Below are 17,500 nucleotides of genomic sequence, written 5' to 3'. Positions count from 1 at the left end.
TAATCTGTGCAATCTGGTGCATTCTGGGCCTTGTTTTGAGGGTTAAGGCCTGTCAGTGTGAGTTGGTGGGGGGGGGGGGGGGGGTACCTTTTTCTCATCGGATTTCACATTGAATAAAATTTGTTAGAGACACACACAAAATTTATTTAAAAAAAACAAAACAAAAACACTCAAAGCAAGGTACATGCTTTTTCCAGGGGTGAGGTTCCGGAACCCCTGGAACCCCCCCTGGGTCCGGCCCTGTAATTAGCCGCCAAGTGGATATTAGCGGCTCGCAAACGAAGATTCGTCCAAATGATGGTTAAAAACAACCTGCAGCGAACGGAAGCTGAAAACTAAAGGTGCATATAGTTCAAACAATCATTTAACTGTATTTATTTGACCTTACACAGACTGTAGGAAGAGGCAAACCGTCTTGAACAATATTTTCCCCCAGGAAGCGACTCCAAGCACACAGAAAACTCGAAGGTGAGTGACGTACCTTGTAGTCTTTCTGTGATAGTAGTAGTCCAGTGGACGATACCTTTCGCCTGTGGTTCAACAAGCAAAGATTCACTGCGTTTACCTTTTTCGCTGGCCCGTTCGCTTCGTCGTCCAGCACAGGCTGTGTTATCCATTTTTCGAGCATGTCCAACTGTTTTGCTTTACACTGCAGTAAGTTCATGGTTATATGAAGGTATCCAAGAGCTCAGCAAACGTGTATTTCATCCTGATGGAGTAAAATCAGTCCAAACGGCATTCAACACGCAGTTTCAAGGAGCGGCCATGATGCCGTTTTAGACAGAATTGACACTACGACTAACCAGTATGGGTTGATCAACGCAAGCACGATCGGACAAATTAACTCAGAGAGATTTTTCACGTACATGAAATGACTGGTTAAATCTAAAGAAATGTATTCAGTAAAATGTTAGTTTCTTTTAATAATTCTACACTCCAACACTAAAATTAAACTAGAATTGGGATCCGAGTCAGCCAAACCGGTTTTGCCGACCGTAGCCTGGAACTGTGACCTTGGACCGACTCCGAACCTAAATCGAAACTGTCTTTGATTCAATTAAAACTTTCATTGTGTGTGCTTTCTTTACTATATTGAAACTGAAATGCATTCGAAAGCAAATCCAACAGTGGTTTGAATGTAGATTTAACACAAATTTACGGATGCACTTGTTTGCACTTCATTTTTTCAGCGACGTGGCTTTAGCATGGGGTTGTGAAAAGGAACACACCTCGCTGGCTCACCTATTTTACACACCACAGACAACTACAGTGCTATAAGTTGTGTTCCACGTTGTCTTTGGTGTGCCCATGGGATATACATGTTACAACACTCGTGATTTTTTATATGGCTTGTATTTCAGTCAAGACCCAGCGGGAATATCATCGGGATCCACTCGCCACAGGCTCGTGGATCCATCCCTATGATATTCAACGAGCCCATTTGCAACTGTATTATAAGTGTAGAGGAGATTAGTGGGTGTGGGCGCTAGCATAATACCGAATAAATCTGAGAAATATATAAACAATTTATCAGTTTGTATGAAATGTCATACATGTTGCATTTCTCCCTGTGTCCAGCTAAACTTGGTGTGTGGCCGAAAGCAGTACCGCTCCCATTCCACCATGATGATGTTTCTTGGCAAGTTTCTCGGAGCTTTCTTGAACAGCACGGGGGGAGACTAGTAGGTTCACCTTATTATTTAGAGTGATGTTTTGGTGTGACATTCGACTATTGTACTACGCATTTTTCGACAAAAATGCCTCTAAATTAAGAAGCACGGGACGCCCTGTTGACATAATATTGTGTCTTGTCTTTGTTCTTGTCTTTTTTTCGTCTCTTTTTTTGCAATATACGGTATTGCTTTGTTACAACCTGTTTCAGATTTGGCATGGTTTACGACATTCAGTGGACACAAAGCATTTTCTCCAGTGTCAATTTTGATTTATGGCAATGATTGAACCTTTCTGTAACCAGTACTTAAAAATGAGTCATCTATACATTCATATGGATTGATAATTATTGCGAGCACAGTACATTTTATTAACCTAACCTGGTTACTGATGTGTCCACTTTTGTTTAAATGTTATACATGTTATTACATTTAGTCAAGTTTTGACTAAATGTTCTAACGTAGAGGGGGGAATCGAGACGAGGGTCGTGGTGTATTGTGTGTGTGTGTGTGTGTGTGTGTGTGTGTGTGTGTGTGTGTGTGTGTGTGTGTGTGTGTGCGTGCGTGCGTGCGTGCGTGCGTACGTGCGTGCGTGCGTGCGTGCGTACGTGCGTGCGTGCGTGCGTGCGTGTGTGTGTGTGTGTGTGTGTAGAGCGATTCAGAGTAAACTACTGGACCGATCTTTATGAAATTTTACATGAGAGTTCCTGGGTATGATATCCCCAGACGTTTTTTCTGGTTTTTTTTTTTATAAATGTCTTTGATGACCATATCCGGCTTTTTGTAAAAGTTGAGGCGGCACTGTCACACCCTCATTTTTCAATAAAATTGATTTAAATTTTGGCAAAGGAATCTTCGACAAAGGCCGGACTTTGGTATTGCATTTCAGCTTGGAGGCTTAAAAACTAATTAATGAATTTGGTCATTAAAAATCTGAAAATTGTAATTAAATTTGTTTTTTTCAAAACGATCCAAAATTACGTTTATCTTATTCTTCATCATTTTGTGATTCTAAAGACATATAAATATGTTATATTCGGATTTAAAACAAGCTCTGAAAATTAAAAATATAAAAATTATGATTAAAATAAAATGTCCGAAATCGATTTAAAAACAATTTCAGCTTATTCCTTGTCGGTTTCTCATTGCAAAAACATATAGATATGATATGTTTGGATTACAAACACGCTCAGAAAGTTAAAACGAAGATAGGTACAAAAAAGCGTGCTAACCCGCACAGCGCGACCATTACCGCACTATTCTGGCTTGTCGATTTCACTGCCTTTGCCACGAGCGGTGGACTGACGAAACTACGAGTATGCGGTCTTGGTGAAAAAATGCAGTGCGTTCAGATTTATTCTGTGAGTTCGACAGCTTGACTAAATGTAGTAATTTCGCCTTACGCGACTTGTTTATTTATCTTTTTCGCGCATATTCTCCATTGTTATTTGGCAGTATCAGTTCAGTTGAAACTAATTGCCACGATTGATTGCATTGGCCAGATTTGATTGTTTTGAATCAGGTATAAGTATCTTTTCGTGACTTCAAGAATACAAAGAAATACGAAATGTATCAAAATGAACATGTAATAATTCTCCGTATTTACTAACACACATAACTTGTATTCACTGTTGTTGCTATACTTGGAGTGCTTGTTTTCCTTTGTTTGTTGGATCTTGTCATAAGCACTCTACCTCGTTTGTTATTTATGATTGTCGATATCGAAATTAATCGTTTTAGCTTAAAGGCATGCTCTTTCTAGTTCTTCTTTTTCTTCAGCGTTCGATATTCTTTCTAGTTCAGCTCACCGTTTCATATCTTTTCAATCAATCAATCAATATGAGGCTTATATCGCGCGTATTCCGTGGGAACAGTTCTAAGCGCAGGGATTTTTTTAATTTTTTTATGCAATTTATATCGCGCACATATTCAATGCGCAGGGATTTATTTATGCCGTGTGAGATGGAAGTTTTTTTTACACAATACATCACGCATTCACATCGGCCAGCAGATCGCAGCCATTTCGGCGCATATCCTACTTTTCACGGCCTATTATTCCAAGTCACACGGATATTTTGGTGGACATTTTTATCTATGCCTATACAATTTTGCCAGGAAAGACCCTTTTGTCAATCGTGGGATCTTTAACGTGCACACCCCAATGTAGTGTACACGAAGGGACCTCGGTTTTTCGTCTCATCCGAAAGACTAGCACTTGAACCCACCACCTAGGTTAGAAAAGGGGGGAGAAAATTGCTAACGCCCTGACCCAGGGTCGAACTCGCAACCTCTCGCTTCCGAGCGCAAGTGCGTTACCACTCGGCCACCCAGTCTTTTAAGTGGGATAAGACCATCCCTATTTAGCCACATACCATAAATGAACAACCTGTGTGCTGTCTGTGCAAAGTGTCTAATGTCTTTTTAATAAATGTATTAATACAACAAATTCCAATTCACCACAACATGCAGTAAGGGTTTCAATTGTTGGTATGCGACCTAGTGTATGGTTGTTCTCATCCCACGCAAAAGCCTGGTCAGGTATGAGATGGTGACCGGCACGGTTGGCTTAGTGGTAAGGCGTCCGCCCCGTGATCGGGAGGTCGTGGGTTCGAACCCCGGCCGGGTCATACCTAAGACTTTAAAATTGGCAATCTAGTGGCTGCTCCGCCTGGCGTCTGGCATTATGGGGTTAGTGCTAGGACTGGTTGGTCCGGTGTCAGAATAATGTGACTGGGTGAGATATGAAGCCTGTGCTGCGACTTCTGTCTTGTGTGTGGCGCACGTTATATGTCAAAGCAGCACCGCCCTGATATGGCCCTTCGTGGTCGGCTGGGCGTTAAGCAAACAAACAAACAAACAAACCAAAATGAGAACATAAGTGTATTTTTAAATTAAAACGATTAACTTCGATATGGACAGTCATAACCAATTGAGGTAGAGCGCAAACTAGAAGACTTTTTCACAAGGCGTGTGCCTTTAACTTCTGTGACAGCTTCGGACGACGGCGCATGTACCTGGTGATGGTGCTGGGAATGACGGCGACTGGTGTCGGCCTCATCTTCGTGTCCAACCTCACCACCCTCATGGTGCTCAGGTTCCTCACTGGTGCCACCACCACCGGTGCCTATCTGCCTGCATACGTCATTCGTACGTCATTATCTCAAAACGTTAAACAACAACAACAACACAAATTGTGTGTGCACTTTTGTAATTCATTTTATTTTGGGATTGCAGGATTGCAAGATTTAGACATAAACTTGGCCAAAAAAATTATTGCAACAAATTTCGCACACAAATGAAAGCATTAATTCCCATGTCATTTCATTAAAACTTGATATGCCAGTTAACGCCGTTCACTTAAATATCAGGATCACTTTTTGGATTAAAGATATCTTGTACAGGGATCACGTGACCGCCGTTCAAATAAGGCTAGGGTACCCTCAAAATCGACCAGACAAAAATGGAAGGACAAAATCACAAAATCGACACAAAATCACAATAGGCAAAACTTTGCATTTTTTACATACGAGAAGAACGTCAAATCCATTATCTAACCTGAACAGGTTGAGTTGTTTAGCTAACTTGCGTATTGTCTGTCGCGTACCAGGGTGCATGGGTGGATAATTATTTTTCATACACTCTCTTAGTACTTTATTTTTTTCAACAACAAAAATACAAACCACTTTACTTTTGATTTCACAGTAAACTTTACTTACGAATAACACGAACAGACAGACACTTCACCTGGACGTTTACGCATACATGTACACACACACACACAAAATAGTTGATACATGTACTTATCTCAAAAGAGGGTTCGTCGGGGTTAACAGTAGCCTTACAACAATATTATGCGGACACAGGAATTATGAAATATATTATTGTTCAGTTCAGGAACAACACGCAGGTAGTCAGCACACTCGGAGAGTCACAACGTACTGGCCTTGTTCTGTTATGACATCATAGTCCAGAATATCCTCCCTCGTCTCGTTAGATATGGTTAGCACAAGCGTTCAAAGGACCAGCATATCTCGGGTTAGAATGTTAGAATGTTAGGGTCCAAGATGAACCGGAACAGACAGAATAACTGGAAACCACGAAAACAGCCACGAAGAAGTCACGAAGACAGCCACGAAGAACTACGAAGATAGCCCCGAAGAAATCACGGAGACAGCCAAGAATACGGCTATGAAGAATCACGAAGACAGCTACGAATACAGCCACGAACGGAACCAAGAACGTCTGGAAAAAACACATAGGCCCTACAGTTCTCTAAAACCTTCTGTGCAACAGAGTTATTACGTGGTCAAGTTACGTCTGTCCAGTCCTGTCTGTTCGTTTACACAGTTCGTCCGAGGTTAACTAGGCTACATAAGCATCTGTAACGATGAATAGCGAACTTAACATATTTCTAAATATTTATGATGAATGAACAATGAACGTGTTTCGCGCATTCTTTCGCGTACCATTCAACCGTCTTTCGTACGTCTTTCAGACTAACCGGTGTAACACGAGAAAATTACTCCCACGAGATTTTTACTCCGGAGTAAACATTTCGTACGAAAATGTTACTCCCTTTACGAAAAAAACACTCCCCCATTGCACGAGAAAATTACTCCCCAAGACAGGTGAGTTCCGAGTAAACATTTCGTACAAAAATGTTACTCCCCTGACGAATAAATAACGAATAAATTACTTCACCCCAACACGAGCAATTTAACTTCCCATGCCAGGTGTACGAAATTTTTACTCCCTTGTCCCCTGTTAGTCTTGGTGGTGGAAGGGGTGGAAGGAGGGTAGCGCGACATTCGTTTGCGCGAGATCACTTATTGGCATTATCCCTTCGCCCGCATCCCATTTTTGCGTACGAGATTTTTACTGGAAGTAAAAAAAATGGTGAGTAAAAATTTCGTGGAGGGAGTAATTTTTTCGTGCCTTGGGGAGTTCTTTTCTCGTACGAAAAGTGTACTCGGAGTAAGAATTTCGTACGAAATATTTACTCCGGAGTAAATTTTTCGTAGAGTAAAAATTTCGTGTTACACCGGCGTTTGCCTGATTATCAGTTGATGTTCGATTAACTCGATAAATATATTGATTAGATACTTACACAACTACGTATGAAGGTGTGAAGGTGTAGAATGGAACGGATCACAAACACTGACAAGAAGAAACAATCGGCAAACACAATACACCAGTTAACAGTTTCGGCACTTACATGGTACAAAGAAGGAAAACTCACGTGATACCCAAAGCGATTCTGGTTGGACGAGAAATTTCGACGAGCAACCGCTGCATCGTCTGCTCAACGTGATGGAAGCAATTGAACGGGACGGTGTGTTTTCCTCTATGTTATAACAAAAACCTCACGTTACATCCAAATTAGCGATGGCGTTAACATGCTGTGTTAATGGTTGCAGTAATGGGAGTAACCGACTTAAAAAATGGTGGTCGGAAGATTGCAAAATTCATTACGTGCCTCGACGGTCGTTAGTGTGTGGTTGCAAACCACCATTCAGGTGGGCATTTGTTATCGCCCGTGTGTCGTGTTTTGACAAACTTTTAGTACGACTGATGTGAGCCGAATTTATTGGGGAAAAGTTCAATGAATGCAAAAAGGTATGCCAAATAGTAGTGTGTCATGTTTCCTTTGCGTTGGGTTGTGGTGAAGTACACAGCGGTTATCTGTTTGCGAGTTGCCTGGAACACGGTTTTTTAATAACATCTCTCGATCTTCATATATTGTGTCATGTGAATAAGAACAGAACAAGTTCGTCAAACATATTTCTTATTTTGTCTGCATTGAATGAATTTACAACGTCCTTCTTGTTAATTGTTTATTCTTCTTCTTCTTCTTCGTCGTTCGCTCAGTTAATTGTTTATTAATAAAGACTACTTGTACTGAAGAAAATGTTTTCCCCTTTCAACGGGTGGAGTAGTGCGCCGGAGTAGTGTCCCTTGCGTAGAGACATGGGCGAATAACACGATCTGCGCATGCGGTGAAATCAACTGGAAAAGGAGAAAGACATAAACATGCCGAAAAACGATATGCGCATCACACGGAAAAGGAAATAGGTCGAATCTGCTCGCGATAAAAGAAGTGCGCATGTGCGAGATCTAAAATGGCCACGGAACTGTTATAACTGGTGTATCACGTTTCCACAGCTTCGCCCATCCCGAGTAAAAACAAACGATTATCTCGCTGCGTAATTTTCGTACGGTTACGTCACGCGAATGACGTGAAAGGAATGTCATCGCGAGGATGGCGTCATTTTATTATGGTGCCACAGGCACTTGCACTCGCACTCAGTCACAGGTACCTTACCTTGCATACGCTGAAGTTACAATCTGTGACATTGTCAAAACGGCAGGTCGATCGCTGTCCAGACGATGGGCGGTTTGGATCGGATGGACTACAACGTAGACGCATATCACATCTCACATTCAGCACAAACAAAAACAACAAGTATAACTCAGTGGTCATTGTTTGCATTCTGCGTTGATGCCAGAAGCAAGCAGTCATAAAATGTTCAGAAAAGCGCAGACAGCTAAGAGTGAACCATTGGGTCGCCTTGCTATCAGGCGTACCAAAGCAATGGTTTAGATTTTTCGGGCAAAACAAGCATCTTCTGCTGGTCGCCCAAGGCTACCTACCTACCCTGGCTATGAACAAGCGGGTGCCTCCAGATATTGACAAATTTATACTGAGACTTGAAAACATATGAGACGTAGCTATTGTAAGATTTTATTCAGCAGATGCCAGGAATTCGATTTTGGGAGTGCACAATAAGTATGTTAATTCCTTTTGTAACCACTAGTCACCCAGGGTGTTTCCCGCGTTCTGAAGGAGGAGTGTTCCCCGATGCCAAGGCCTTTTTGTGTCATATGCCTTTTCACAGATTTGCCGTGAACGAACTTTCCTGGAATAATTAGAAACGTTCAAAAGAAAAAGATTGCATGAAAATGTGTTTAAAAACAAACAAACAAGCTTCTGCGTTAACCCTCTTTACTGCAAAATTCCATTAACAAATCTTAAAACAATAAAAACTGTTTTTTGTATTCCGTTCTTGAATTTGTCCCAACAAATGTTATTTTCTGATACTTTACTTTATCTAAGTTTCATTTCGACTGGTTTTGATTATATAGGTTTCGTTCATGACAGTTGTGAGCTCGTTCGGGAAAACGGTAGAGTGTGTGTGTGGGGGGGGGGGGGGGGGGAATCGGCAGGTCAGCAAGATAGTGTTTATGGATTTCCGTCTTACAAATCACACTTAATACAACCAAAAAAAATTTTTTTTTGGGGGGGGACGTTAGCAGTCTCAGTTTCTGTTCTGTGACTGTTATTCTTGTCGACACAGCGTTGGAGATGCAAGGACCCTCGTACCGGCGAATGACGGGTCTGGTGACCAGAACGATGAGCACAATCATGGTGCTGCTTGGCGGCCTCTGTGCCTTCCTGCTGCGGGACTGGCGATCCTATCAGGCCTGTGTGCTCTCCCCCTGCATCGTCATCCTCGTTGGATACTTGTTAGTGAACCCAGTGAACCCACTTTCTCACTTGCAATCAGGCAAACAAGCACTTGCATTTAAATTAAACTGGTCCACGCTAAAGAATGAAAATCATAAATATATTCATATACACACGCGAGCGTTGTTTTACACTTTGCTTTGCTGGGTTTTGCTGACTAAAGCCGGTGTGTTAATATGTGTCTGTTACTTCATGGCTTACGCTTTAATGATAAGCATGAATCAACTGTCGGCATCCAAACCCACAGCGTACTAATGTGTCCATGGTAAATAACTTACCCCTAAATGTATCAACTTTCGGTGCCCTTCATCTGAACACCTTTTTTTCTTTCAGTTTTGTCCCTGAATCACCAAGGTGGCTCGTCTCAAAGGGCCGGCTGGACGAAGCTCAGAAGATTGTCGATGCAATGGCGAAAACAAATGGCGTCTCCATAGCACCGAAACTTTCCAGCGCCATGTTCGACAAGAAGGACAACTCCCAGAACCGTGGCACAAGAGTTACGCCCCTTCAACTGTTTCGCGTTCCAAGACTCTTCGTTCGTTACAACCTACTTTATTTGAGCTGGTAAGCTATATATTCTTGAGATTGTGATTCCTGAGATTTCTCAGGATTGTGAGAATCAAATAATTCATATTTATACAGCCTGATGTACAGCATTAATTCCTGAAATTGTAATGCCTGACAGGGTTTTGATATATTCATATGTAATAGCGTCCTGGCCTATATCATCAATTCCTGAGATTTTTTTCTTAGGATTGAAATAGTCTTGTGCAACCACGGCTAGAGCTACACAGATTTTGTACATCAATTCCTGAGATCTTTTTTCGCTATTGTGGTAGTTATGTGCACATACTATCCTTAGCTAATGATCATGAATAAGTCTTTCGATTCCTGAAATGTTTTGGGGGATTCTGGTTGTCATGTGCAATTACAACCAGCGCTACAACAATTTTATTTCAAGGGTTACAGCATCAATTCCTGAGAAGAATTTTTTTTTTTGCGGGATAATGAAAGTCATCTGCAAATATCTCCTGAGCTATAGTGGATAAGATAAGATAAGATAACAAATTAAAAAAACTTGAATGTCCATTTTCATTTTACACTGTAAACATGGACATTTTTCTGTTTGCACAACATCGCATTTCTAATAACACAAAGACACGATAAAAAAAAAAAGCTTAATGAATTGAACATAAATACACTACTAAGATCAACTTATTGCATAACCATTAATAACATTTTTTAGTAATATAGCGCCACATGTTTTCAGGATTCTGATAGTCTTGTGCAATTACGGCCTGAGTTACAACGTGACGAACATGAGTGGCGATATCTTCCTCAACTACACCGTGTTGAATCTCGTGGAGTTCATCTCGCTCTTCCTCTTCTTCTTCCTCATAGAGAGGATTGGTAGACGCCACTTCCTCCTCGCGTCAATCGGGACAGGGGGCGTGGTCTGTCTGGCGGCCATCCTCCCCACAGTCTTGGGCGGCAGTGGTAAGGGGTGTTGGTTGTAGTGTTGGTGTTGGTGTTGCCGGGTTTGGGTGGTGATGGTGATAATGATTTGTGATGGGACGTTGTGTTGGTTTCTTTCAGTATTTTCTTGTTTTGTTTCGTTTTCGGTTTTATGTTATTTATGTCTTTGTCGCGCGCGAGTGTGTGTGTGTGTGTGTGTGACTAGGAGGGGGGGGGCGAGACTGTGAAATTGACTACGTGATTGTGTGTGTGTCTGTGAGTGTGACTAATTCCACACATACACGCTCATACACACATATAGACACACACACACACACACACACACACACACACACGGCACACACACACACACACACACACACACACACACCACCACCACCCCCACCACCATCCACCACCATCACCACAACCGCCACTACCACTACCACCCATCCAACCCCCCCCCCCCCCACACACACACACACACACACACACACACACAAACACATTCAAACGCGTGTTTTATGTTTCAGACTGGATCTTTCGCGCGCTGTCTTTCTTCGGCAGGATGTGTGTGTCAGCCGGGTTTGTTGCTATCTACGTGTTGTCCCCCGAGCTCTTCCCCACCGTGCTGCGTAGCTTCGGTCTGGGCTCGTGCTCCATGATGTCACGTTTCGGGGGACTGGCCTCGCCCTACATCGCTGACCTGGTCAGTCTTTTGCATAATTGTTTTTGTCTTTTTTTTGGTTTTGACATCAGTTGCATGCAGGCAGCTTCAAACCCTCCTTTATTGTTTTGGTTTTTTAAATTTTTTTAATCGTTTTTTAAATCGGCGGTGAGAGAGCATCCTTCTTCGTTGATCTTTCTTTTTCTTTTCCTTTTTTTGAACCTGGTCAGTCTTTGTGTGGTCTTTTAAATGTGTCCCGCTCGTATACATCACCTTTAATTGCATGGTGCCCGATAGAATACCACCTTGACGTGGTCGGGGGGCTTGCGTGCCTCAGCGACCCATATAGAACTATATCAGCGGGAGTTTCGTCTCCTGGTAGGGCCACCCAAGCCGAACAGATCGAAGGGTAGAGGTCTGACAAAGCCCAATCCACTGGTCCTCCAGGTGTGTTTTTTTCCAACAAATAACATATTACATAATATAGCTATTCTGATGGACACGTGGGGGAATTCGGGGGCTGTGATTGGATGGTCTCTTCCGATCATCAAAGCATAATGCTACGGAAGTCGGCCATTTTTGCCAATATCCAAAAGCATATTGGCAATAACAAAGACGCATGGGTCCGGTTTACCCATCTGTACCACACGATGTTTTAATCGACAACAGCATACACTGACAACTTGAAATTCTTCTCGGGAATGTTTTTCAGCTTTACAAATGTCGATAGCATACCCTTTTCTGCTAACTTCCCGATGAAACAGGACTAAATCAATTATTTTCTGTCCCTAAACACCACAAAATGCCCAAAGTCGAAAGATGTAGTACATACAGGGGAGTAACACGGAACAGCCGTTTTTGTGTGCCTGTGTCAGTTGCCGACTGACACAAACTTTCGCATTCGGCTTTTCTTATCTCGTAACTCCACACTAAATACCCCACTTCCCCTCTAAAGTATTGATGTACAACCCATGGCACTAACATTCATGTAGTCGTTTATAACTGAGGTTGAAAAATTCGCTTCATGACGAGACAAGTATAAATGCCATTCACCCAAACTGAAAACTTCGCTGCTGTCTGCTCGCGATTAGCTGTTCTCTTCTCCTCCCCTTGTTGCATCCTAGTTCTTCAGTTGTTTCTAGTTTTCCGTTTATGTTGTGTTTTGGTCTTCTTCATAAGTAGTCTTGTTCAAAATTAAAAAAACTCAAACTTCTTTTTGTTGTATTCGAATGAACTAATAAAAAGCTGTTAAACAGCTAGCTGTGTTGTCAAATCGAGTTTTTTTCCAAAGTCAGTGTGGCGCCTGCGCAAAACTAATGCGCATAAGAAACGGCGTCTGCTATCAAAACCTGAGATCAACGCATCGACGCAAAAACTGTCATTTTGTAAGTTTGGAACAACAAATCAAGGTCAGAACAGCTATATAATCGCTATTGTGTTTTCAGCGTAGCAATAGGGTCCGATATTTAGACTCGAACAAGTATAATGCGACTCGTCTTCGACTCGTCGGCATTATACTTGTCTCGTCTAAATATCGGACCCTATTGCTACGCTGAAAACACAATAGCTGTTATTATTGGCACTGGGGTAACAACCACAAGTCCTTTAAAAATGGTTTGTTACAGAAACAACAAAGCATTGCTGCCCTACATGCCATCCGGCATAACGGGCAGTAAGTAAGTTTAACGTTTAGCTTCAAAGCCCTGTGGCCCTAAAGACAAATAGAACTTCGCGAAACCGTGTTTGACCCCTTAACTACTACAATATAATTATATCGGATACGTTTTTGCTATTATGAAAAAAATCAATGCTGTGACAAGGGACACAACCGCTGCTATTTGCTCTTTGAATTGCAGCAAGGTGATTGCCTCCCCTGCTGATCATTTTCTAAGATTTTGGTCTAATCGTGATATTTTTTAGATTACTAAAGTATTCCGACATTTAAAGGATATCTCTTCAGTTGCAACTGCCTTTGTTGTGTGTGTACGTGTGGGGGTGGGGGTGGATATTTAAATAAGTGGCACTATTTTTTAATTGTGCACACAATGTTTGCATGTAGCACACTATACTTGTACATACCCCGGGTCGTATTTGCAGAACACGTACGTGAGCGGGATGTGGGGTCCGGCTCTGCCCCAGATGGTGTTCGGGGTGGCCGGGCTGCTGACTGCCGTCATGATCTTCTTCCTGCCGGAAACCAGAGGTCGCAACTTGCCGGAAACCGTTCGCGACGCTGAACTCTTTGGCAGGTAAAACAGGAATAGCTGCCGTGTGGTTGTTATTTTTCGTTTCATTAAGATGTTGGTTATAAGTGTTAATGTGTGTGTGTGTGTGTGTGTGTGTGTGTGTGTGTGTGTGTGTGTCTGTCTGTCTGTCTGTCTGTCTGTGTTTGTTTGGTCTTTGGTTGTGTTTGTTTGTTTGTTTGTTGTATGGAGATGTAATTATAAGGCTTGGAACTATTTGAGGCGAAAAGTGTTCTGTTTGAACGTGTCACTTGACATGAGCACAACAAGGTTTCCGCTCAGTGTAGACACGAACACGCAAAGTTTGTTTTCCCAAAGCAGTATTACCCACCGTAAGGTGTCTGATTGCGTCTATGAGCAGTGTACATTATTGCTCGAGTGAGGGTTCTTTGCAGTTTACAAATCCTAATCTGTGATATTCGTAATGTGATTGCTCTGCTGTGAAACCCAACTCCTGTGATATGAGAGGGTAAATTTACATAGTGCAATATTATATTTGATTGTGATAGTCTTAAAGACGTTTGACCTTATTTAGATTTTATCTGTACATTTATTGAATTTAAAGATGACACGGACAGCACTTTAATTTCGGTCAGTGTTATTGGAAATATGATAGGCGTGCTTGTTATTACATACGTGAACCTATGTTTTATGTTTTATGTGTGTTGTCCTATACAATTGTTGTTATAATCGTTTACAGGCCGAAGAAAATAATATTTTAATGGACAATAAAGTGCTGTTATTGTTATTGTTATTGCTTGGTGTATATACATGAACAACAGCAAAACACGGGAAGATTCGCAGGGAAATATTTTCTTACAATGAAGTCACACATTTGCATTGCATATTTTAAATTCTGTTCTTTTAGTAGACGTTTCACAATCGTACAGTTGTGTTATTTGAATACTGTTCTTTTGTGAAACGTTTAAAGAATCATAAGTCGGTTATTTTTTCCGTTGCAGAATACCAGATGATGACCTTGCTTTCAGCACAGAGGCGGAAATATTGCCCATGGCCAAGAACGAAGAAAACATGTTTGCGTCCAATGGCAGCGAAAAACACACTATTTAATTGCCACTTTTGAATGATTGGTGGTGTTTGTGTGTCGTTGCTTTTTCTACATTTTTCTTGAGAATGTTGCTTTTTAAGTTTAGTGGGGTTTTTTTTTTATAAAAAAGAAGAACTATTGCTTATTCTAGAAATTGCTTATTCCGATCTTGATTTTGTTTCATGTGATTAAGAGTGGCACTTTCAACAAACTATGCCAGAGCGCTATCTTATTTTATTTCAATCTTTGCTTTGATTAGAACAATTCTTTGAATTTTCAAGAACAATGGCTCTTTGGTGTATCCACAATATCGTTAATTGTCCTATTCAAATGTTTGTACGGTAGATTCACTCTGTCAAGTTTATTACTGAAAACATAAAGCTTTTAACGATAATGTTAATGAGCACATGTGGCATTTTCAACTTTTCGAAGATAAATGAGGAGGTAGGGCACCTTGCCAGAGAGTGATCCTAAGGCCTGGCGCTCACCTATGTAACTTCAGCAGGACAGACGACGCACTGCAGATTATCCCAGCCCGCTACACGTTGCGTGAAAGGAAAACAGGCCAAGTACTCGTCATAATCCCGATCGCAGCATGGATAATATGCAGTGCGTCGTCTGTGCCGCTGAAACTGCGCAGGTATATTCTGCCCTTAACCAACGCTGAGATAAGTTTCCCCTTCGTTCATGTGTCTGTCAACTATAAAGACAACTGGGTCGATGTACTTGTAAATGTCTTGTTTTGTTAAAAGTAATACTTTACGGTGCCTGACCTTTATTGTCTTGTAATTCTTTATTTTGGAACTTTCGCAGTCTATCTGTTTTGGGATCGTTCTTCTCTTCTTCTCTTAGGATAGCTGCCTGCCAGAGTTGACGAGCCTATCCTGCCCGGCTATTTGACCCATAGCTGGAGGTTGGTTCGTGGGCACCTGGGTGTTTCCACACACCGGTGGGCCCGCATGCCGCACGTCTAGGGGCCAACCTCCTCCGAGTCCTTGTAGTCTAGCCTGGGGCCTTGCGGTACCCAGTTTACGCCTGTCGCCGCGATGGAGGCACTACATAGGGCTTGTTGTGGAGAGGTTATTGTACTGGCAGGAGAGACTGACGCATTCTGCTCTCTTTTCGCATTGTCCTAAAAAGGACAGACGGTGCTAGCCAGCGGTGAGGGCTGAAAGCGAGAAGTGACAAGCACAAGACACTTCGCCAACACACTAGACACGTCACACAACCGTTTGGCAGGCTTTGGGATCGTTGATTTCAAACACAGTGCGCCTCATAAAAAAAAAAAAATAAGGACAGAAAGAAGAAATGAAACTGTTGATTTTAAAGTAACTTTACTACTGAAAAAAGAAAAGAAAGAAAAGCACGCACTGACACTGCAGTATTTTTGTTTGTTTGTTTTCGGTCATTTTGCGAGCGTCATTTTGTGTTTTCGGTTATCTTTGTGTATGTGGTTATCCAAGGAAAGTCGCTTGTTCGTGCTATGCTTTTCGTCGTGAGTGCTGGGACATTTTTGTCATAGTTATCCAATATTTTAGAAATGTTGTCATAGTTATCCAATATTTTAGTCTCTGTTTAGATTGCTTGCTTGGACACACCAGTTCAGGAGAAGATCTTCGGCACCCTTCGGAGTCTCCGCTGTACTGCAAACTTCATCAGAAGTTCCGGAGTCCCTGTCTGAGCGATCGAGAAGAAGAAGAAAAAGATCGCTTGCTTGCTTTCCTTATTTTACACACACACACACACACACGCACACACACACACACACACACACAAAACACACACACACACACATACACCCTCACAAAACACACACACACAAAACAAACACACACACACAAAACACACACACACACACACACACACACACACACACACAACAAACACACACACACACACAAAACACATACACACACACACACACACACACACACACACACACACACACACACACACACACACACACTTTAGAACCACGAAACACACAACAGTTTGCACCAAACAAAAACAGCAAAAGCACTTTTAACTGAATTTTATTTCAGCATTTCATGTTCATTGCATCATTACTTACAAAACACATATGGCACACATTCATCACAATAGCATCACAATAATATATCACATCATACTTAAGAGTTTACGGCACAGTAACAGGGCACTATAAAACAGTGCATTACAATGTCCATATTGTTTCAGCTGCCTCAAAAGTCAGTTTGCTGAGCGAAGATTCTGGAATAATGTAAACACTCTTGTGAATCGAACTACGTTCAGATTCGCATATAAATTCAAGTTTTGTCTTGATTTGATTCACATTTTCGATTTGCCCGCAAGAACAATTTTTAGATTCTGTGAATTTGTAATTTCCCAAAAAAAGCATCACATTGCATGTCTAAAGTTTTGTATGCAATGCAACAGATTCCAATTTGTATCTTTCAAATTCTGTCACTGGCATACAGATTCTCTTGCACGAAAATACCTTGATTTACGTACGAGTCACGTCTTTTCTCGTTGATCTGTGTGTCTGTGTCTGCGTGTCTGTCTGTGTGTCTGTCTGCCTGTGTCTTTCGGATGAGACGAAAAACCGAGGTCCCTTCGTGTACACTACATTGGGTGTGAACGTTAAAGATCCCACGATTGACAAAGGGGGTCTTTCCTGGCAAAATTGTATAGGCATAGATAAAAATACCCGTGTGACTTGGAATGATAGGCCGTGAAAAGTAGGATATGCGCCGAAATGGCTGCGATCTGCTGGCCGATGTGAATGCGTGATGTATTGTGTAAACAATTCCATCTCACACGGCATAAATAAATCCCTGCGCCTTGAATATGTGCGCGATATAAATTGCATAAAAAAACTTTAAAAAAACCTGCGCTTAGAACTGTACCCACGGA

At 41.8% G+C, this 17,500-nt stretch overlaps 2 protein-coding genes across 3 annotated transcripts in view; one reads left to right on the top strand and one right to left on the bottom strand.

Moving 5' to 3' along the window:
* The window catches only part of LOC138962935 (organic cation transporter protein-like), a 17,855-nt gene extending 3,127 nt beyond the window's left edge, over positions 1–14,728 (top strand). The window contains exons 1-8 of one of the 2 annotated variants that reach the window (XM_070334906.1): positions 1,583–1,682; positions 4,663–4,817; positions 9,026–9,194; positions 9,529–9,759; positions 10,466–10,692; positions 11,184–11,359; positions 13,415–13,566; positions 14,523–14,728. In XM_070334906.1, the coding sequence (XP_070191007.1) occupies positions 1,624–1,682; positions 4,663–4,817; positions 9,026–9,194; positions 9,529–9,759; positions 10,466–10,692; positions 11,184–11,359; positions 13,415–13,566; positions 14,523–14,631 (1,278 nt within the window). In that variant the 5' untranslated portion in view covers positions 1,583–1,623 and the 3' untranslated portion in view covers positions 14,632–14,728. Of the gene's footprint in view, positions 1–1,582; positions 1,683–4,662; positions 4,818–9,025; positions 9,195–9,528; positions 9,760–10,465; positions 10,693–11,183; positions 11,360–13,414; positions 13,567–14,522 lie in introns of those variants that run through there. The other variant, XM_070334905.1, reaches the window with a different exon arrangement.
* A 1,984-nt stretch (positions 14,729–16,712) lies between these two features.
* Positions 16,713–17,500, bottom strand: part of LOC138962921 (ras-related and estrogen-regulated growth inhibitor-like protein) — an 18,822-nt gene continuing 18,034 nt past the window's right edge. The window contains exon 6 of the mRNA XM_070334880.1: positions 16,713–17,500. This exon is cut by the window's right edge and continues 357 nt beyond it. The gene's annotated coding sequence lies outside the window, so the exon portion shown is untranslated.

The sequence above is a fragment of the Littorina saxatilis genome, linkage group LG3 (assembly GCF_037325665.1).
Source record: "Littorina saxatilis isolate snail1 linkage group LG3, US_GU_Lsax_2.0, whole genome shotgun sequence".
NCBI classification, from domain to species: Eukaryota; Metazoa; Mollusca; class Gastropoda; order Littorinimorpha; family Littorinidae; genus Littorina; species Littorina saxatilis.
This window is presented reverse-complemented; position numbering and strand designations above follow the sequence as displayed.